The 23,089-nt window shown below is 39.8% G+C and overlaps 1 protein-coding gene across 9 annotated transcripts in view; it reads left to right on the forward strand.

The window, feature by feature from the left end:
- RALBP1 (ralA binding protein 1) overlaps positions 1 to 23,089 on the forward strand; it is a 45,978-nt gene that overhangs the window by 11,542 nt on the left and 11,347 nt on the right. For 6 of the 9 annotated variants that reach the window (XM_057698258.1, XM_057698259.1, XM_057698254.1 and 3 more), the window contains exons 2-6: positions 11,354 to 11,647; positions 13,587 to 14,045; positions 17,341 to 17,690; positions 19,085 to 19,246; positions 20,183 to 20,314. In XM_057698258.1, coding sequence (XP_057554241.1) covers positions 11,404 to 11,647; positions 13,587 to 14,045; positions 17,341 to 17,690; positions 19,085 to 19,246; positions 20,183 to 20,314 — 1,347 coding nt within the window. In that variant the 5' untranslated portion in view covers positions 11,354 to 11,403. Of the gene's footprint in view, positions 1 to 1,160; positions 1,302 to 11,353; positions 11,648 to 13,586; positions 14,046 to 17,340; positions 17,691 to 19,084; positions 19,247 to 20,182; positions 20,315 to 23,089 lie in introns of all 9 variants that reach the window. The other 3 variants (XM_057698257.1, XM_057698256.1, XM_057698255.1) reach the window with 1 other exon arrangement.

Below are 23,089 nucleotides of genomic sequence, written 5' to 3' on the forward strand. Positions count from 1 at the left end.
AGGCAGATTCTCAACCACTGCGCCACCTAGGAAGCCCAGCAGGCAGATTCTTAACCAGGCAAGTCCCTTTTGCCCATTTTTAAATTGGTTTGTTTTCTTATTGTTGAGTTTTAAGAGTTCTTTGTGCATTTTGGGTAATAGTCCTATATCAGGTATGTCTTTTACAAATTTTTTCTTCCAGTCTGTGGCTTGTCTTCTCATTCTTGATCTTAAGTCTCTTAATTTTTATGTTCATCCTCCCACTCTTCCTCCTGCCCCTCTTTTTCTTGCAAAGTATTAACTAAAGAAACTAATTGTATGTCCCTAGATTTTGAAGCTTAATCAGATTAACGTTTTATTAGTTTGTTTATTTTTGCAAGGCTGGTGTGATTTTCTCTCTTTTTTGGTTTGTGATATTAGCAGCCATTGATCGTTGCCAGTATCTGTTTCTAAATTGCTTATAAAGTGGTAGTAGTCTTTTATTTCTTCATTTGTTAGATGGAAGATTTTGATAAAAAGAAACTTGGCTGAACACTTTGTAGGAGATTCAGATAAATGTCCCCCCCCCACTTTATTTAATAGAAATAATTCCACCTTCTGCCAGAAGGTGGAGTTATTGCAAGTAATTACATGGTTCTCTAGCATTCTCCAAAGTGACCAATGAAATTTTTTTTGAGTATCATTATGAACTCATGGATTTAAATATATTGATACTTTAGTTCATGACAGTTATTGATTTTATTGGCACTCTATTGCCCCACCTTTGGCCAGTGGGAGCTTCTTTTAGTTGACTTCTGAGTCCTTTTGTCTTGATTTCAAGCATCTTTCAAAATTTCTTTCTTTTATGACACAGTATTTCAGCCTCATATTTATCTTGCAAAATTTTAGACCTGGCATCAGCCTAATGGAGATGCTTAAGAGTATGCTGAATTATGTTGCTAGGCTCACACAACTAAATACATATTCATGTCTTGGAATTTAGTAGCCATTTGAAAAAGTAATACACGTAAGTTGAAGGAGAAAATAAATTTTTATTTCACTCTTAAATAACTGAAGTTAGTGGTCTATGTGTACGTATTGGACCCTGCACAGCTTGTCATACTTTGCAATCAGATTGGACATCACCACCCTTATTTCTTGTTCTATGTTGATTTTTTTTTTGTTTTGTTTTTAAATCATAGAAACAAAAGTTTCCAGAAAACCAAAGGAGTGTGCACAATCTGATGTTGAAACTGAACTTCTTGTAGCTGGCAGTTTGTATAGCGTCTGACAGATGTTGAGTACCTCTGTTTCCCTCAGATTGAAGCCGCCACACCGCCCCAGTGAGTTTGATTGCAGTGCTCTCGGTGTCTCTGTGCACTGTCTGGGAACCATGGAGTAGATACTTGCACCCCAGTTTCTATTATAATCAATGGTGTGCTTTTTAAAAATTATTAAATAATGTTTGTTGGTCTCCCCTGCTCCAAAGTTAAGTTCTAATTTACGATTTACTTGAGAATAGATTATGTGATTATGAAATGTGGCAGGAAGGATACCACCCTCCCCGCAGCCAAAAGGTATACCATTACTTTAAAAATGTGCTGTTTTACTGTTAAGTACCAACACTTTTTTTATAAGAAAACTTTTTTTTGTCCTCTGTGTTAGAGTGACTGCTGATGACAGCACTTTTGATTTTGTGTAAAGGCAATGTGGACTTCTTTCCCCATACTTAATACACATACACACTTGGATTTGGACAGCTGTATGTAGAACTGAATTGTGTCTTCTCCAGCCTTTAACCCCAGGCAGAAGGTGTAATTATTTCTGGCTGCTAGATCCTTATGTTTGGCTGTTCATTTTCCAACACCTGGTATTCTGATCCTCAGAGTTTGAACATTCACTTAAATAATGGACATAATCTGTGCCCTTTAGATTTCTGTTTCATCTGGACGTTGATTTTACAGATTGCACTTTATCAGTTTCCTAAAATAACTTGTGAATGTTTCTCTTTTCTTGTTATTAGTCATGTAATAGTTACTGTCAGCCTTGAAAAGACATTCATACATTCGTATTCATTATGATGAACTTTGGAATTTCACATCTTTTAAACTGAGTTTACAGACACTCTTATCTCAGACATATTAATCAGTGACACTGAGAATGTTGGGGAGCTGAGTGGAAAACATTAAATCACTATGTCATTCAGTGAATTTCTGTGAGTGGCATATAGGGCACTAATTAAAAGGTTGTTTGAATAAGCCCCTGGGGGTAGGGGAGAAACTAAAAGATTATTTGATGGTGTGTAGGAAGAGTACAGAAAAGAACCAGTAACTCGAGTCAAATCTATATTAAAGTACAGACCTAAACAAATGCTAAAAGATTTGAAAGGCTTAATTATGTACCAAACCAACCGGCTGACTGGGGGTGGGGGTGGGGGGATTGTCTGTGAGGGTGTGCTAGGGAGATCACCATCAGTCCTGTAACTGTGGATACTGGTTAGCATTACAGGGCACAGGCCATAAACCTCGCCTATGTTAGCAGGGCAAGGATTTCACTGTGGGTGATAGGAAACCCTCTAAACCTTATCTGTTTCGTCAGGATTATTTGTCCCATCTCCGTTCATAAACTTAAAAATCTTTTTTTCTTGGAGAGTGATATTCATGTTTTGAGAGAAATCCCTTGACAGGTGGAGTTCCCTACGTTATATAAAACTTATCCTAAATGAGAAGAGTGGCTTACTGGGCCTCAGTGGTTTGTTAAACTGTGATTTATGTGGAACAGCTGCCTTCTTTCTGGGAGTCTGGGATTTTGGTACCTGCTCAGCAGAGAACACTGATGTGAGCACGCTCCACGGGGTCCGCAGGCTGTGAGTGAGGAGCTGCCTGACACACGGTGCTTCACATGTGTGGCTGCCGGAGGAGTTCGCTTGTCCCTGTGACTGCCAGAGGACACTTGGGAGCGTGTGCCTGGTTCCTTGTGCCTTTTCCTTTGTGCCCTTTCTCTGTAATAAATCCCAGCTGTGAACATGACTGTGTGCTGACATATGTGAGTCCTTCTAGTGGATTGCCACCCTGGGGGTGGCCTTAGGGACCCCAGCCCAGTGTAACGACTTACAGTGCAAAATGCTATTCCCTTCTTTGCCCCTGCACCCCTCTTGGTCTTAGTTTTTTCCTTTCAGCTATTTCTTTTGGTGTTTATTTCCTTTATCTAAATACTATCCTTAGACTGCTGTTTTTGAAGATGCCAGTGTTGGACATCTTCTGTTCCGTGAGTGTTGGGATGGATGAAGATTTGAGTCTCTGAGACCCTTCCCTGGGTACCCGCCCCTGCCCTCAGCATAACCCTACCCTGCACAGTCTTTGATTCAGTCAGCATCCATCGTTTTCATTGTGCTGATCACACAAATATTGTGTAACCCTGAGCCAGGCAGCAGACTGCAGTTTCATTTTCTCATCTACCTTTTCCTTTTTCTTAGAGTTAATGGTTATCTCTTATTTTTATTTGCTTTTTACTCTGTTCTTATGACAGATTTACTCCAAAAGCTGTAGTGGTTCTTTAACAGGTCTTACTCTTCTTTTCCACACAGTCAGATGTGTGTGACTCCCTTTGTCCTTGGAGCTCTTCTTCCCCCTGGGTCACAGGGACTGTGTCACTAGCTGGTCATAGGGCTGCTTTTCCTAGGGTTCCTTGCTGCCCGTCAGGATCACATCTCAGCATCAGGATTCTTGAGCAAGTCCTGCTGCTGTGTGTCTGAAGTGTCTTTATTCTGTCTGTGCATTTGAGTGGTTGTTGGAACTAGTTGTCTTGTCAGAGGTTTGAAGATATTCCTTTATTGTCTTTAAGTTTCCCGTGTTCCTTTTGGCAAGTTGCTTTGTATGTAAGTTGCTTGCCCCATTCCCTGCCCATCAGGAGTCTTTCAGGATCATCTTTCTGTCCTCTGTACCCTGAAGCTTCATGATGTGCTTTGGCTTTGGTTCTCTTCACGTACAGTGTGGGGTGCTTAGTGGTCCCTTGTGGTCTGGACACTGTTTTCCTTTAATTCTGAGAAAATTTGAAGAACAAGAATGTATTGTGTGAGCAAATACTGCTTACAGTGTTGGACATTCCCAGATAGTAGGTTAACGGTGGTTAGTGTTCAGTATGTGATATACCATTGGACCATTGTTTGGATTCCCTTATGGAGATTTAGATTGGAGACTTTTAATTTACAGATGATTTTTTAAAGACCATAAAAATGAGGAAAAGCTGCTTCCAGTGAGTTTTAGCCTGGTATTTAATAAAGAACGTTTGTAAATACTGGATTTGTTTAACTTGTGAACTAGTTAAGCAAGCTATTGGTTTTCTGGAAGAGGCCTTTTTCTGTGTAGATATTATCGAGTTAAATAAAATTGGAGTTATTCTCAAAAGCTCATTTCAGGAGACTTTAATATAACAATGTCTTTCCTGCTTACATTGTTTTCTCCTTTTGCATGGGTGAGTGATTCTTACTGTGTGTGCTGATTAATGGTGGTACATGAGCAGAAGAGACTATTTTAAGAACAATGTATATCCTAGTTCTTTGGAGGAGTGAATATTTTTAAGCCATTATTAAGTTTGAGTCTAGTTTCATGAAGCTTTTTTTTTTGGCTTTACTTCAGTTATAACTGTCATAATCGTTCTTTTTACATAATATATTTAATTTCAAAGGTATAATTTTGGGGGGTTCTGAAGTAAAATTCTAGATGTATGGTTTTTGCTGTATACTTTTAACAATTTTTGTTAGATATTGCAAAAGTAACATTTCTTACCTTCAGCTCTCTCTGGAGAGAGATTTTGCACAGGTACCAGCTGCAGGCTTTCAGTTGGGAAAGATTGGAAATAGACATTCCAGTTGTAGTGATTTTGGGTGTGGGGGTGGTGGGATGCTGAAAGTAATGGTAGGGGTCGCAACATTTGAGCCGGAGAGTTTGTATTTTTTAATGGCTTATTATCTCCATATAGTATCTGGCACTTTCTTTCCCCATCTGAGGGATTTTTTTTGAGGTGTAATTTATTTTCAGTGATATGCACAGTTTAATGGTTTTTTATTTTGCTTTGTTTGGTGACAAGGTGGGTGGATCTAGAGGGCATTATGCTAAGTGAAATAAGTCAGACAGAGAAAGATACCATATAATCTCACTTGCATGTGGAATCTAAAAAACAAACAAAACAAAATGAAAATAGACTCATAGATACAAAGAACAAATAGATGGTTGTCAGAAGGGAAGGGGGGTGGAGGGTTGAAATAGGTGAAGGGGATTAAGAGGTACAAACCCCCTGTTATTTAAAAAAAAAAAAAGCTCCAGGGATGTAACATGCAGCCTAACGAATATGGTCAATAATATTGAAATAACTTCGTGTGGGGACAGGTGGTTACTAGACTTATCAGGGTCATCATTTCCAAATGGATGTAAATGGCAAAGCACTAGTACACCTGAAACTAACCTAATAGTGTATGTCAACTGTATTTCAATAGAAAAAGTTTTAACAAATGTATACATAGAACATGGCCATTAACCCAGAAAGTGCCCTCTTGCTACTTTGTGCTCAGTCCCTGCCTCTTCCCCACACCCCCACAACCACAGTTCTAAATTCTTTTGACAGAGATGAGTTTGCCTGTTCCAGAACTTCGTATAAATAGTCATACATTATGTAATCTGGTGTGTCTGGTGTGCTGAAGTTCATCTGTTTTGTTTTTTGTATGAGTAGTTTGTGCATTTTTAAAAAATGCTAATATTCCATTGTACGAATATATTAGTTTTTCCAAGGTTAATGGAAATGCAGGTGTTTCTAATTTTTTGTCTGTTATGAATAAACTTACTTGGGTCATGTCTTTGTGTAAATATACGTTTTCGTTTCTCTTGGGTAAATACAAGTGGAATTGCTGGGTCATATGGTAAGGGTTTAAGATACTGCCAGATACTGATACTCTTCCAAAGTGGTTAAATGTTACATTGGCATCAGCCATGTGTTAAACTTTCTAGTGCCCCACATCCTCAGCAATGTTAGGAGTTGTAGTTCTGTTTGAATTTTAGCTGTTCTAGATGGTGTCTATTGATAGTTCATTGTGGTTTTAATTTCCATTTCTTTGATGTTTAGTGATGTGGAGCTTTTTTCATGGGCTTATTGACCATTCATATATTTTCCTTTGTAAATTATTTGCTCAACTCTTTTGCCCATTTTTGTTTTGAATTGTCTGTTTATTTTTGAATTGTAAGAGTTCTTTATATATTCTGGGTGTATGTCCGTTGTGAAATGCATACAGACAGACACACACACACACTGTAAATGCGTTCTCCGTGTCTTTGCCTTGACTATTTTTTTTCTTCATAGTGTCTTTTGATGGGCAGAAGTTTTTGCTTTTGATAAAAAGTCTGATTTGTCAATTTTTAATTTTATAGTTAATGCTTTCTGGTCCTGTCGGAAATTCTTGCGCCAAAGTCTCAAAAATATGTTTTATTTTAGAAATTTTGCAGTTTTTATCAGTTAAGTCTTGTCTGTGACTTATCTTGAATTACACTTTGTGGGTGATGTGATGGAGGAGCTGACCTTCTGTCTTCCCCACATGGTTATCCAGCGCCACTTGTTGAAGACTCTCCTTTCCCCATGAATTCCTTTGGAACCTTTGTTGACACTCAGTTGACTATGTGGGTGTGAGTCTCTCGGAATTTTCTGTTTTGTTTCACTAGCCTGTCTCTCCTTGCTGCAGTACCATGCTGTCTTGATTACTTTTCTGTGGTGTTTGGCTGGAGTAGACCACTGTTACCTGAAAGTTTTCTCTCTGGCAGGGCCACCTCTTTCTGGTCCTTTGCTGGAGAGGGCAGGCTTTTGTCGTCGTTTTTATCTGAGCCTGCCCGTGTTTCTGGCTTCTTTTGCTGCAAGTCTGCTATGTAGAGGCAAAAGGAAAACTCAGGGAACAGGTTGGTCCCCAGCCCTTGAGGTCCCTAGCCTCTCTGCCTTCCTGTTCTCCCTGTCAGTCTGTTGTCTTCTCTTAGCCGTGCTGACCAGGAGAAAGTGGGATATGTATCCTTTCTTACGTGTTTATAAATTTGCATCAGTTCTGCTCTTGCCTCAGAAGTAGGAATATCTAATTTGTTTTATTTTCTTACTTTTGGTCGTTCATGCTGAAATTTACGATCAACCACTCTGAGGCCTCTCTCTTCTGCCCTTTTATTCAGCGAAGTGCAGGCTTGCTGTGGCTCCCTTGTGCTCAGAACTGTCCCAGAGCAGGCCTGCTGTTTCCCCTGAAATCGCCCTCTATTCGGGCCTCACTCCTTCCTGTGTGCTGATAGCCGCTCCCCTTCTGTTCCTCCCAACTGTGGCTATTGCTCTGGAGTGGTTTTTGCAAGATAATCTATTCGGTGTATCATGAACAAAACTGTCTGCTTTGTCAGTTCATTTACCAGCTACTGCAGCAGCACGGAGCAGGGAATGGTCCAAACCTGCCTGGCATTCTGTTGTTGGTGGTCCTGTTTCTTCACTCCTCTTAACTTAGCCCCAGTGTCGTCACTTCCTGGCCTTGGACTTGGTGATGACCCCTGTATGATGTCTGAGCCCCTCAGCTTGGCACTATTTAGCTTTCACTTCAGAGCCACCTTGTCTTTCTGTTTCTGTCTTTTCTGTTGCTTCTTCATGAAACTGCTCCCATCAGACCCGTATTCTTGCCTTTCTCATAACAAGCCTCACGTTTCTGCTTGTGTCTTTAATGCACTGCTCCTCCTGGCATGTGTGCCCTCGTGTGTGTGTACGTTTGCAAAGGGCAGGTTACTGGAAAGCATGTGTTTCGAGTCAAGCGTATCCCAGTTTTACCTCTTACTGTGTAGCATGGGGTAAGTTACTTCACTTCTCTGAGCCTTAGTTCCACAGTTTATAAACATGGAAAAACACTTCTCTTCTTACAGGACATATAAGGGTAGTTAAAGTACATGAGTTACTGAAGCCACAGGAACTCAAATAATATGTGGGTTTCCTTTCTTTGTTTCCATAATTAAAAGTTGAGGCTAAGGGCCAGTTCATTTCTTCTCATCTTCGTGTCATTAGCAGGACACGGCATGTTGAGAACATAGAAGAGACTAATTAGATTGTTAAGTAAACACCTGACTACTTCCTGTGCAGCCTGTGTTGTGTTAAATGCTGGCGCTTGTGAATTATTGGGTAAGACAGCCCTGCACACAGGTCATCAAAGCCCAGCACAGCACGTGCAGCACTCGAGGTGCGCCCCGTGGGTTCTGTGGGCACAGGAGGGGGCACGGCTTAGACTGGGTGGGGTGGGGCACGCGGGGGATTCCTGGAAAAGGGTGGCTGTTACTTGATCCTTTTTTAAACAGCTTTATTTAGGTATCATTTACATACCATAAGATTCACCCACTTAAAATGTCAATTTATGGCTTGTAACCATCACCACAATCCAAATCTAGACTGTTTCCATCACTCCAGAGAGATTCCTTGTGCCCATCTGCAGTCTTAATGTTAAAAGATGAGTGTGAATTGGCCATTCAGAAGTCCTGGCTGGAGGGCTGGGGAAGTGAGGAAGATAGCGTCCAGGGATGCCTGTCAGTGGTTCGTCTGTGTCAAGCTCTGCTCCTTCCCCGCACCTGTGCTTTGGCTTCCCAGGTTCTTGGACCTCAGTTTCCTCACCTGTGATATATAACTGTTAGGCTGGTGGGATCTTGGCTCCCTTTAAACTCTCAAAGCCTGGGATGGTCAAAACCATTCCTTCAATTAAGGGACGAATGAATGTACTTTTAAAAAATAACAGCCAAAGTCAGGGCCCATGAAGAAAAACTAAAGAATTACAGTGATGTTTACAGCTCCTTTGATGGAATTTCTTCTGTTTAATGTTTTTCCTGATTAGACAAGCAGTAATGTATACTGGGTAGAAAACTTATGAGATGCAGAAACATAAAAAGGTCACTTACAGTCTTATAATTCAAAGGTAATTGTTATTAAAGTTCCCTTGTTCTTAGTTTTTTGCATATATGTTTATATATTTACAAATTGATATTGTGCTGTAAATAAAATGGCTTTTCCCACACTATTAAATATTGTCAAAAACACAATTTTTATGAGATTAAAACATGGCCTGTTCATTTGAAAAAAAAATGCCAATAGTAATACAAATAATTGGTGGGCATGGTAAGGCTCAAAATACGGAGAAAGGATAAAATAAAAAATAAAGAAATCTTTCTCTTCCTCCCCTTTTACAACTTCCAAGAGTTAACAATGGTTAACTATTTCAGAAGCTGCATGTGTATGACTTTATATTCCCATTATTTGGATCAATCATAATTTAACTGATCTTCTGTTGATAGCCATTTAGATTATGCTGTTTCTGCTATCACAGTGCTAAAATGAATATTTTCATGTGCACATCTTTGAGTTCTTGTAAAAGTATATCTGAAGGATAAGTTCCTAAAAAGAGGAATTGTTGGATCAAAGAGAGCACATTTAAAATTTTGATAGATATTGCCAAATTGCTTTTCAGAAAAGACTGTGCTGGTTTATGCTTCAGCCGTCAGTGGATATCCTCCCGAATGTTTGCTCACAGTCTTATCAATGCTTGGTGTTATATACCTTTTTTGTTCTTTGCCAATTTGATGTTAGAAAAATGGTAACTGGTTGTTTTAATTTATGTTTTAAAATTTTTAATTGTACTTTATTTTCATGTGGGAGTTAGTCATTTTTCTATGAACTGCTTCACATTCTTTGTGTAGGTCTCTTGTTGAGATTTTCATTGATTTGTGAGAATTCTTTGCTTTTTAGAGAAATTAGCTATCATAATTTATACTTTTTTTTACATTTGCTTCTTTTGACTTTGTAGATTTATCAGTTTTATCACTTGTTTGTGGATTTTTAAAATTGCAAAATCACCTTAAAAGTGAATGCAAAGAGAAACAAGTGATTCTAATAGTTCTTCAAATGAATATCATGAAGACATTAAAGAGGAATAAGAACTAATCCAAGTAACTTTTGAACACAGTACTTAGACTATGTACCATCCGTCTAATGAAGAAAAAAATGCAAACAAATCTTAACTTTCCTTACATTTGTCCTTTTATTTTTTATTGAAGTATAGTTGAATTACAATGTTGTATTAATCACTGCTGTACAACAAAGTGATTCAGTTGTACACCCCCCCCCCCCCCCCCCGCCCCATACACACTCACACATTCTTTTTCATGTTCTTTTCCATTAGGGTTTGTCACAGGATATTGACTACAGTTCCCTGTGCTGTACGTTGTTGTTTATCCACATTTGTCCTTTCAGTGTCCATTCTAGCGAAACTATTTTGTGTGTATTTTAGGACTGAGCAAATGAGGGTTCCTTTGTTTCTTTCAACATAACTCCAGTTCAAGATAAAATAGCTGTTATCAACACATGAATTGTCTAATGCAGTGTAGAACTATGGCTAATGATCTGTAATTGTGTGACCCACTAGATATATCACTTTAAAAAAAGTTATTTATTTATTGGCGGCATTGGGTCTTCGTTGCTGCACAGACTTTCTCTAGTTGCGGTGAGTAGGGGCTGTTCTTGGTTGTGATACGCAGGCTTCTCATTGCGGTGGTTTCTCTTGTTGTGGAGCATGGGCTCTAGGCATGTGAGCTTCAGTAGTTGTGGCACATGGGCTCAATAGTTGTGGCTTGAGGGCTCTAGAGTGCAGGCTCAGTAGTTGTGGTTCATGGACGTAATTGCTCTGCTGCATGTGGGATCTTCCCGGACCAGGGGTTGAACCCGTGTCCCTTGCATTGGCAGGCAGATTCTTAACCACTGCGCCACCAGGGAAGTCCCTATCACTTTGTTTTGTAAATTTTAATTATGGTACTGAACTATTCATGTATAGTTATATTAATAGTCTTATTAATTTATTATTCATGATTGGCCATAACTAAAAAAAAAAAAAGATTTTATGCTGGAAAGAAATCAAAATGTAGCCCCTTACAATGGTGGGCCTTTTTTAGAGGAAACTCTGTGTCCTACTTTGAGAACCCTAATTTTCATTTGGTTTGTTTTTCTTACACTTGAAGATCCAGTGCTTTCAAGTCTTTGAGAACTGAAATGTATGGTGCACAGATGTAACTTGAGATGACAAAATGAATGACTGTTTTTAAAGGGGTTTGTGAAGAAAAATAGTTTTTTTTTTAAATTTTATTTATTTATTAATTATTTTTTGGGGGGTACACCAAGTTCAATCAACTGTTTTTATACACATATCCCCATATTCCCTCCCTTCCTTGACTCCTCCCCACTCGAGTCCCCCCCAAGAAGAATAGTTTTGATTTGTAAATGCAAGATTAGTTACTGTGTTATGTGTGCGCCTGGTACCCTGTGTCTTGGTGGTCGTGGGGTGACTGGGTTGCTCTTTCTCCCTCTGCAGGGTGATGGGCAGGTGACAGACGCCCTCCTCACTGTTGTCAGGAAGGCAGCATGACCGAGTGCTTCCTGCCCCCCACCAGCAGCCCCGGTGAGCACCGCAGGGTGGAGCATGGCAGTGGGCTCACCCGCACCCCCAGCTCCGAGGAGATCAGCCCCACTAAGTTTCCTGGACTGTACCGCACAGGCGAGCCCTCGCCTCCCCACGACAGCCTCCACGAGCCTCCTGATATAGTGTCTGATGATGAAAAGGACCATGGAAAGAAAAAAGGAAAATTTAAGAAAAAGGAAAAAAGGAGTAAGTGCCATTTTCCCTGTGTTGTTGCTATAGTTTATCTAAACTTCTACTCTAATTACGTGTATCTGCTATCTCGTAGAAATATATACAAAGACTCCTCTTTTATATTTTCTTTATTTTTCTGTATCTCAGTTTTTGTATTTTAGGGTCTAATTCTCACAAATAAAAATACTGAATTTCTGGAAATGGTAACGTTTTCTGGTGGCAGTTTCTTAAATTGGTCATTTTAAATAATGTATGAAAAGTAAATATTGAAATTTTGTTCTTATAGAGTCTTACTTTCTTGATGAAGTTGTGTAGGCCAGTTGGGGTACATGGTGAAAAAGTGTGTATTCATTTTCTTAAGCAAATGCCATGAAGCATCCCATTTATGATTCCTGTTCTGTAAGGAGGATGAATCGTTTAGACATAGCTTTTTAGTATGTTAAAAGCAAATGGGGTGTGCTTTTAAGTAAGTGTGCTTTATTTTGTGTTTGATGGTACTTTTAAGTTAATTTGTATTTGAAGCATAGCATTTGGATGGGATGCACAAACTGTGTACCACGTGATGAATTATCACAGATGGATACAACCTGTGCTGATTACTGATCGTACAAGACTCTGGAAATAGTGTCATCAGCATCCTAGAAATTGCCTCTTGTTGCCCCTTCAAAGGGAATTCCCCAGCACAGCTCGACTTTGCCCGATTTTGGACCTTTGTACATGGAAGTAGATTTCCTTTTGTGTGTAGTTTCTTTTGCCCAACGTTATGTTTGTTAGATTCATCCGTGTTATTCCCTGTGGCAGTAATTTGTTCATTTTTATTGCTGGATTTTGCACTAATATACTAGAATTTATCAATTCTACTGTTACTGATCATTTGGGTTGTCTTCATTGTGTGATATGAATCGTGTTTCTGTGAAGGTCATTGTCCATGTTTATGCATTTCTGTTGTGTATGTGCCTGGGAGTGGAATTGCTTACAGACCATGATCATTTCAGCATCAGTAGATCCTGAAAAACAATTTCCAGAGTGGTTGTACCAGTTGACACTCCCACCAATGGTGTCTGAGAACTCCAGTTGCTTTCTGGCATGGTATTATGCGCTTAAGACTTCTGCCATTCTGGTTGGTGTGGGGTTCGTGGTACTTTACTTAGAGGGAAATTTATGCAATATCTTTAATTTTTGTTATAAAATAGCTTGTAAGGTAGTTGGCTAAATAAAAGGAGAGTTTTAGATGTTATAAGAAAAAAACTGAAATCAAACTAGCGTAACTCTACTATTGATACTAAGCAGTTGTCAGTGTGAAAATCAGGGCTTCTGATGCAGGGAAGTGGCCATCATCCTGTGATTAGGGAGTTTCCTGGTTCTGTCCACCCCAAATGAGGCTTCAGTCCCTGCTCTCATCTCCAGAAAGAACTTAACAGCTGGAGACAGGAGAGTGGAGTGCGATGGGGAATGACAGGCGCATCTGAACAGTAGTGCGTTTCATGTTGTGATTGGAGATTGCTTCACCCTACAGAAACCAAATATGAAGAAACCTAAGCTGTGTAAATTAGAGGCTGTTATTCAGATGATGAAAGAATGCTGTGTATTATAGATGGAGTCTCTCCACTAGCCCTCTGTGTATATAATACACAAAATAAGATAATAATTTATTTATAATAATTTGGTTTGCAAAAATTCCAGTTGCACACATGTATAAAATAAAACCAGTTGCAAGGGTAACTGGCTGTCTGCACGTGGCCCTCTTGTGGTCAGGAGATGTCATAGCAATGCCTTGTTTTAGCAGAGAGGCGGTTGCATGAGTTGCTGGGAGTACCAGGAGGGCTTGGCCATGGGGTGAAAAGCTAGGTAGCCAGGGCCAGGTGGCACCTCTTTTGTCATGTTTTTAGACATTAAAAACACAGTCTGACATTCAGCAGACATCTGACTCATGCTCCCTGCATTTCTTTGGCAGCTGAAGGCTATGCTGCCTTTCAGGAAGATAGCTCTGGAGATGAAGCCGAAAGTCCATCCAAAATGAAGAGGTCCAAGGGGATCCATGTTTTCAAGAAGCCCAGCTTTTCTAAAAAGAAAGAGAAGGATTTTAAAATAAAAGAGAAACCCAAAGAGGAAAAACATAAAGAAGAAAAGCACAAAGAGGAAAAACATAAAGAGAAGAAGTCAAAAGACTTGACAGCAGCTGATGTGGTTAAACAGTGGAAGGAAAAGAAGAAAAAGAAGAAGCCAATTCAGGAGCCAGAGGTGCCTCAGGTAGATGTCCCAAACCTCAAACCCATCTTTGGTATTCCCCTGGCTGATGCGGTGGAGAGGACCATGATGTACGACGGCGTCCAACTGCCAGCCGTCTTCCGGGAGTGTGTGGACTACGTGGAGAAGCACGGCATGAAGTGCGAAGGCATCTACAGAGTGTCAGGTATGGGGCTCACGCTGCACGTGCTGGTTTTTACAGATTAGCTTCACTTCCATTTTTCAAAGGAAGGAAAAAATACTCACTCTTGAGGAAAGTTGCAACGCGGGTCCTAAACCTCATTCATTTCCTCGATCCTTCCAATTGAACAAAGACCCCACGCTCTGTGTGTGTGTGTGTGTGTGTGTGTGTGTGTGTGTGTGTGTGTGTGTGTGTGTGTGTGGTGTAGGCGGTGCCCCTCATCTGGGTGCCTGCCAGAGGCTGGGCGTTGCAGGGAGGTCAGCAGGGAGGAAGGACATCTGGGTCCAGGATGCTTCTTGACCACGAGACACAGTTACTGACACAGTTGTTTAAGTATTTCCTGAGTTCAGCTGAGGGACGTGCAGTGTTCTTGCTAAAGGTTTAGGTCCCAGATGTGGATGCCTCTGTGTCCAGGCTCAGCTCTTATGTACATTAGTGAAATCCACGTTCCATTTCTCTACATTCCGTGTGTATGAAAACTTACATCTCATACTTGGCAGGAAAGTAGTTCATGTTGGGTGTCTAAAATCAAGCAAAACTCATGCTGTCTGAAGTAGAAGACTCTATTTCTTACAAAGCGGTGTGGCTTTTGTGTTGGTGTAGGATTCGAGTCCTGACCTGGGTGACATCCATGCTGTCAGTCATCACATTCCCGTGCTTCAGTGTCTTGGTCCTGGACATTGAGGCTGTAACGTTCATTGTTGCTCATGCATATTTCATGATGAGTTAAATCATACACATTTAGAATAAAGAGACTAGATTTAGTTTTTCCATTTAATTGGTTCATGCACACTTCTAGAAGGTTGATTTGATATTTAAGCATTGTTAAGAAAGGCAGGCATGTTTGATAATTGGGGAGACCTATACATAATCCCACAGATAACATGTATCATTTAAGAGTGTTTTTGCTAAAATGCTACTATTTTATAGAAAATAATAACGAATTAGGCACTGAATTTGAATGTATAAGTCCTTAGTTACATAAAAATAAACACATTTAAATTTGAAACTTGCCTTTTAAGAAAAATTTACAGTGGGTTTTTAAAGATCCACACAATACTCATATAGCTGCTTCTCTCACGTGGTTTTGATAAGCATGAAGACATTTTGTTTTCGGTGAAAGTTTCTCTGAAGGGTACCTACGGCTTTGTTCAAAGGATTCTTTTGTCTTTGACTTGTTTTTGATGTTTGCATTCTTTTGGAGTCGGAGGTGTGGCACTCCGCTATTCACGTGTCAGAGCGCTCAAACTGAGCTGCTTCCCTGGTTGTTGGCTCCTTGGAGGCTGAGCTCCTGCTTTGATCAATTTTGTATTTGTTTTTGAAGCTCTGGCAGAATGCTGCATTCAGCACTCTAGACTACAGAGTTTATGGTTGTGACTTTTCTTTTTGAGTGCTTACAGTATTTTCTGGTGTAGAACTCTGATTCTCACTTATTCATATGTAAGTTCCAGTTTTAAAACTCATCTGTTATTTTGCACATGCGCTTTCTCTACCTGGGAGTTTGAAGTGTCCAGTTTTTAAAAGGAAAACATTTTGATAACTATTTCCGAGTAACAAACCAAACACATATTCTGATTGTTCCCTTGTGCAGGTTTCTGGGCAGGCAGTGTTGGGGGAAAATTAGAAATCTATAAAGTGTGTATGACAGAGAGAGGAAGTCTTTGTCAAGAATTTCAATTAATCACTCACTATGTTTGACTCATAAAAATAAGAAAATAGGAATTATTTTGTAACTTTTCCACCTCAAAGATTACACAAAAATAAGATTCATATTATTATTTTCCTATCTGGAGTTGCTGGTTTTATTTTGTCAGTGCTGGATTAAGTTACTGATTTATTGTGATGCTATTAAAAGGTGTTCACATAAGACAAGGAATGTCAGAGCCCAGATGTAAGCACTGTTGATTGTAAAATGCTGTTCAGATTAGATGACACTTGAGTGTTTGTGTTTACCTTTACAATCTGTCAGCCTTAACTTGTGGCTTGTTTCCAATAATTGGCCTAAAGTTTTTTAAAATTGAAGTATCGTTGATATACAATATTACATAAGTTTCAGGGATACAATATAGTGATTCACTATTGTTAAAGGTTATATTCCATTTATAGTTATTGTAAAATATTGGCTATATTTCCTGTGCTGTACAATACATCCTTGTTTTGTACAAGCATATTTATCTTATACATGGTAGTTTGTACCTCTTAATCCCCTACCCCTAATTTGCCACTCCCCCTCCCCTCTGGTAACCACTAGTTTGTTCTCTATATCTGTGAGTCTGTTTCTTTTTTGTTATATTCACTTTGTTTTGTTTAGATTCCACACATGAAGTATTTGTCTTTCTCTGACATTTCACTTAGCATAACAGCCTCTGGGTCCATCCATGCTGTTGCAAATGGCAGAATTTCCTTCTTTTTTCTATTGTCTGTAGTACCACATCTTGGCCTAAAGTTTTAAGTATTGAAAACAACAGAAAGCTACTTTGTGTTCTCATGAGCAGTCAGTGTCATTGAATTATGTCACTTAAATGCAGATTGGACTAAAGACGTAAATACTTAGTGTCTGGACATTTGTTCTGTGTGTGTTTCTTTCTGTCCAGTAAGAAAAGCAAAACAATTTGATTTTAGTAACCCAAATTTCACTTTTTTTTGTTGTTCTAGCCCTGTTTCACATTAAGAAAAAATGTAAAGAATTTAATTTTAGAAAAAGGAATTAGATGGGTATTATTTAATGGGAAATAATTTTCAAAGAGTTTGTTTAGATAATGAACTAACCTTTTGCATTTATGATACAATTTTTACTTATAAAAAAGTAGTCACCCATAACTTTTGGAATGTGCTTGTATGTACTGAATTACAGTTTATGTTCTCAGTCTTGTGACTAGTTAGAAAAAGCAGTTGGCCACTCATGTAGAGCAAAGCTTATGCTTGTAGTTTAATTTTTGCCTGAATTTTTACCTACCTATCTTTAAATTAAAAACAGTTGTTTTCCCTGAATCAGTTGGCATATTTGCTTGATATTTTTGTGGTTGCTAGGACTTTTGTTCTGAATATTGAGTTTTTCCATTATCATTTAGCTTTTGGTTAAATTCATCCTCTAAGTGTAGTCTTTTATCTTATTTATGGAGGAACTGTATGAACTGTGTGCAGATAAACACTTTCATATGGTGAGGCTGGCTCTTCTCTGATCTCCCCCAGGGGTGGGAGTGCTGGGGAAGAAAGCTGTGTGTTTGATTTTTTTTTTTTCTCAATACTTTCCTTTTGTTCTGAATTCAAATGTTCTAAGGAATTAAATCCAAGGTGGATGAGCTGAAAGCAGCCTATGACAGAGAGGAGTCTCCAAACTTGGAAGAGTATGAGCCTAACACCGTAGCCAGTTTGCTGAAGCAGTACCTGCGGGACCTACCAGAGAACCTGCTGACCAAGGAGCTGCTGCCCCGCTTTGAGGAGGCTTGTGGGCGGAGCTCAGAGGGTGAGAAGGTACAAGAGTTCCAGCGCCTGCTGGAGGAGCTGCCCGCCTGTAACCATCTGCTGATCTCCTGGCTTATCGTGCACATGGACCACGTCATAGCCAAGGAGCTGGAGACAAAGATGAACATTCAGAACATTTCTATAGTGCTCAGTCCAACCGTCCAGGTACACGGCCTTCCTGCACACGTACCGGCCCTGGGGAGGGTTTCCTGTTGCTGAGTCACATACCAGGCAGTGAACCAGGGACAGTGGGTAAGGGGTTAGCCTGAATGTTGGCCTTTTTCTTTCACAGTGTGGACAATGTCGGCTTGTAAGGTAATGAGCATGTTGGCCTTTTAGCTGTGGCTGTGAGATTTGAATATTGTCCAGTGTTTGGTGTGGATCTGTAAGCAGTTCCTGAAGACAGTGAGCTGTCCTTAGTGGAGGAGGAGCCCATGGTACCTGCAGTTACAGACTTCAGTTACTTCATCAAATAGCATTACTGCTTAGTCATATCACACAGACATGCAGACTCAGGCTCAAGGAGGCCTCAGGTTATTTGGTCAGGGATTTAACCTGAGGATTTCATTCATGAAGAAATATATGTACAGTATAAAGTATCTCATAGAATCTTAACCTGTGGAGGCATTTCAGGGTGGTGGGTGGTGTGTCAGTTGATGTCTCTTTACAGTGTAAATTCCTGGCCTTCACTTCCTGCTGCTCACTTGGTGCTAGTGTAGAATGTGTTTTCCTTTAATGGGAGTTACTCATATTTCACTCAGGCCAAAAACAAAAGGCATAAAAATGAGATGGGGTTATAGTTTTTATTTTAAGCCCTCTTTCTGGCCAATATACCAGATTATTATTGGTCATTTTTATAACACAGTTACATATAAGAGTGTATTTTCTTTCACTGAAGATTCCTTTATTGCTCATGGATTATATTTTGGAAGCAAAATGTTTCTCAAGTTTTATATTAGTCAGGTTTTCAGAATTTGGTAAATATTATACTCTTACTTAATATTACTGTTAATAGTGATAATGGTGTCACAGAAGATTCAGGTATGTTGTCAGAGTAAGTTTTAGGTAGGAAATCATTTCTTTTACTAGGTTTTGAGCCAACTGAACGTCCTGGTCTCTTAGCATCAGAGCATTTTATTTAAACAGGAGTCTGCCTGGAAGGCATTCGTCTCTGGAGAGGGTTCTCCCACACTCAGCCCAGCTTTGCAGCTGCAGGCTCCCATATTCCTCAGTAGATCCAGTTGCACAAGTTAAAATGTCTCACAGTAACTTGAAAATAAAGAACATAAGATTTAAAAAATTGGTTAATGTTATGATGCTAAAACAGAACAAATGGATGATCATCACCTCTGCATCCTTTTCTTGGCTTTTCGCCTCAGTTCCTCATAGTGCTGAGTCCGTGACTTAACTCGTACTTTCTTAGTCTCTTCTTTAAATTGGCCACTAATTAGCAAAGCATGTCTAGTCACTACTAAGGATGCACTTAGGCAGTAGATACAAATGAAATGATAATTTTAATATTTTTCTTGCAAATCTTTTATTTTTATTATTTTTTTTAGATTAGCAATCGTGTCCTATATGTGTTTTTCACACATGTGCAAGAGCTCTTTGGAAATGTGACACTGAAGCAAGTGACAAAACCTCTGCGGTGGTCTAACATGGCCACGATGCCCACACTGCCTGAGGCCCAGGAGAGCATCAAGGAGGAGATCAGAAGACAGGTGCGCAGCCCACCCTCTGGACCCCGAGCAGCCCATGCGCTGACCCTGTGCAAGACTGGGGTACTGGGATGCTGAGTGTCTGGAGTGTCAGGCACACTCCTCGCAGCAGGCTGAAGCCGCAGCTTCCCTCTGGCACTGTCTCATACCCTCATGGTGGGCAGAGCACAGGTTTGGAAATCAAAAGACTTGGCTCTAAATTCTTACTCTGCTCCTAAATGACTGACTGATTTTAGGCACATTGCTTAACCTTCTTAAGCCTTGGGGATTGCATTTAAAAATGAGTCCTCTCCTAGGTCTGATGTGACGATTACCTTAAATGAAATAATGCATTAAAAGATGTTCACATGGTGCCAGGTATGTTGTGAGCAGTCCAAAAATGTTACCTTATCTGGACAAGGGCTGCTTTATTGGCCTTATTTTACAGATAAGAATAATGAAATTTGGGGAAGTTAAATAACTTACCCTCTCTGTCACCGGTAACTAAGCTGTAGAATCAGGATTTGACCCCAAATCCTGTGCTTTCCCACTGTGCTGCTGAAACAGTGCCATTTGGTTGTGTGTCTTTGGCGAGCTCAGTAAGAAACATTTGATGATTACATCTTTAGTTTGTATGCAGGTTATCCAGTCCCCACTTGCTTTCCTTCCCTTTCGTCTGCTCTGAGCGCCCATTTCTTAGTAGCTGACTAAGTGTTGGGGGAAGGGATGTGAACTGACTACAGGGAACCATGTAAATTGATGGATTAGAACCCAGTGCTCAGGCAGAAAAAACAAGAATGATTTTTCAGTCTTATCCTTGAAAAAACAATTTGTGTGTTATGTCATTTTTTTAATGATAATTGAAAAGTAGTTGATTCTGCATATTTAGAAACTGCATGTGGTTTTATTTTAAGATAATAAGACATGGAATCCTATTCACTGTGTGGTGTTATTTTCTAGGAGTTTCTTTTGAATTGTTTACATCGAGATCTGCAGGGCGGGATAAAGGATTTATCTAAAGAGGAAAGATTATGGGAAGTACAGAGAATTTTGACAGCCCTCAAAAGAAAACTGAGAGAAGCTAAAAGACAAGTGAGTAAATTTTTATTATTTTGGTACATCATGTTTATAAGGCAATATAAAAAGGATGCGCCGGAATCTTTTATATACCATTTTAAATTATTTTTTTAAAGCACGATATATAAATACCTTTTGAAGGGAAGTTCCCTGATGGGAGATTTATTCACGTTACCAGTTCTGGATTTTTGATCCTTCAGCTTGGTATCAGGGAAATGCTTCATTTAATTTAGAAAGTTGCATTTTTTAATTAAACAGACTATTTGACTAAAAGATGAAAACAGATGACAAAAGTCATTTCCTGCTTGGTTGTATCTGTAAATAGGTTTCCAGGTGTGAGAAGCAGTCAGGTGGTGATACATCTCTAAGACTGCAGGGGAGTTTGAGGGTTTTTGTTTTTTTTTTTAATTTATTTATTTACTTATTGACTACGTTGGGTCTTCATTGCTGCACACGGGCTTTCTCTAGTTGCGGTGAGCGGGGGCTACTCTTTGTTGCAGTTCACGGGCTTCCCATTACAGTGGCCTCCCTTGTTGTGGAGTATGGGCTCTAGGTGCGGGAGCTTCAGTAGTTGTGGCACATGGGCTCAATAGTTGTGGCTCATGGGCCCTAGAGCACAGGCTCAGTGGTTGTGGCGCACGGGTGCAGCTGCTCCACAGCATGTGGTATCTCCCTGGGGCAGGGATCAAACCCATGTCCCCTGCATTGGCAGGCGGACTCCTATCCACTGCGCCACCTAGGAAGTCCCGAGTTTGAGGGCTTTGAGTCAGCTCTTTGGAAACACCTGGAGGTACTGAGGATTAGGAGGGGCTTTTGTTAGCTGGTGACAGGCAGGGGGGCCTGTGCCTCCTGAGGAGCTCAGGGTTCGCGATCCACACTAGTTTAATGTGTGTTGCTTGGTGCTGGGACTCTGAGTTTCCTGGCCACACCAAGGCTGAGGTCCCAGATCTCTGGACCCTCTTACAGCCCAGATGCAGATTCAATGCCAGGGCCCAAAGAGCACTTCCAAGGAACATGAGTTAGCATTTGTCAGACTGGAACAGCATGGTTGTCTAAAAGACAAGATAACTCATGTCCTTTTGTTGCTTTGAAGGCAGCAGTTTGCATTTATGTGGAGATAGCTTTGTCAGAAAGGAAGCAGTGATGAGATTTCTATTCCTGCACTCTAGGACCAGCGGATGCGCTTTGTGTATTTTTCTTCCTCCTTTTTTCCCACTTACCAGATTACCTGTCTTTTGCTTCCAGTGCCTGTTTTTAGTTAATTAATTATTCCCTTCATGATTCAGCCTGGAATCAGGTTTTAGTGACAGACCAACCAGGCCTCGTGTGGTCATTATCTGCCATGTTGCATTGCCCATCAGCCTTTAATGAAGGTTCTCTGACTCAGGACAGGCTCATGTGGGCTTGGCTTCCTTTCTCTTGCTCCTGCATCTCTCTTGGATAAAGGAACTGTGACATAGCAAACCAGAGCCAATGTAGAAAGGGATGGATTACCTCTACTTTGCCATTTTCTTGATGCTATCTTTTCATGTCTGCTTATTAATTCACAAAATGCTCCAAAGGTTCTATCAAGTTGATTTCAAATTTAAGGAATAAATGACTTTTAAAGATAGAAGTAATATAATTCATTTTATTAACATACTAAAAATAAGGAAAACTGTAAGATCATGTCAGTAGATGTAGAAAAAGCATTTGGCAGAATTTGACATTTAACTACTGATAAAAACCCTCAGTCACTACCTTTTCAGCCTGATAAAGGGCATTTACCAAAAAAAAAACAAAACAAAACAACCCTCTGATTTACATTGTACTTAATGGTGAAAGTCTGAATGCTTTCCTCTAAGATTCGGTGTATAAAGCAATGCAGTTTTGCTTTTACCACTTCTGTTCAACATTGTACCTGGAGGTCGTTTTAGCCAGTGGATTAAAACAGGAGAAAAAGGCATACGGATTGGAGAGAAATCAGTCTTTATACATAGATGATGTGATCATCTTTATATAAAATCCTAAGGAGTCTATCGATATATAAAATCGAATAAGTGAGTTTAGCAGTGTTGTAGCACAAGGTCAGATGTACAAGTCTACTGTATTTCTGTATATTCTCAATGAACTACTGGATAGTGAAACTAAAAAAAAAGACATAAACAAATTAAAAATATATTTATATCTCAGTGTTGTTAAGATGCTAGGTTTTCCCAAATTGATCTGTAGATTCAATTCCAGTCAAAATCTAAATAGGTGATTTTGGTAGAAATTAATAAGCTTTTTTTTTTTTAATTTATTATTTTTTGGGGGGTACACCAAGTTCAGTCATCTGTTTTTATACACATATCTCCATATTCCCTCCCTCCCTCAACTCCCCCCCACCCTCCCCCGAGTCCCCCTCACCCTCCCCTGAGTCCCTCCCACCCTCCCCGTCCTCTAAAGCATCTTCCATCCTCGAGTTGGACTCCCTTTGTTATACAACAACTTCCCACAGGCTATCTATTTAACAGTTGGTACTATATATATGTCTGTGCTACTCTCTCACTTCGTCTCAGCTTGGTAGAAATTAACAAGCTTTTTAAAAATCTGTGTAGAAATACAAATGACCTTAGAATAGCCTAAACAGTTTTGAAAAAGGACAACACTGGAGGCCTCACACTACCTGATACTAAGACTTACTGTAAAGCTACAGTAATCAAGACAGTTGATACTGGGTAAGGATAGACACAGAAAAGAAAGTCCAGAAATAGACCAACACACATGTAGGCAGTTAATTTTCAACAAAGATGCTAAGATAATTGACTA

This window comes from Hippopotamus amphibius, chromosome 11 (assembly GCF_030028045.1).
Source record: "Hippopotamus amphibius kiboko isolate mHipAmp2 chromosome 11, mHipAmp2.hap2, whole genome shotgun sequence".
Lineage (NCBI taxonomy): Eukaryota > Metazoa > Chordata > Mammalia > Artiodactyla > Hippopotamidae > Hippopotamus > Hippopotamus amphibius.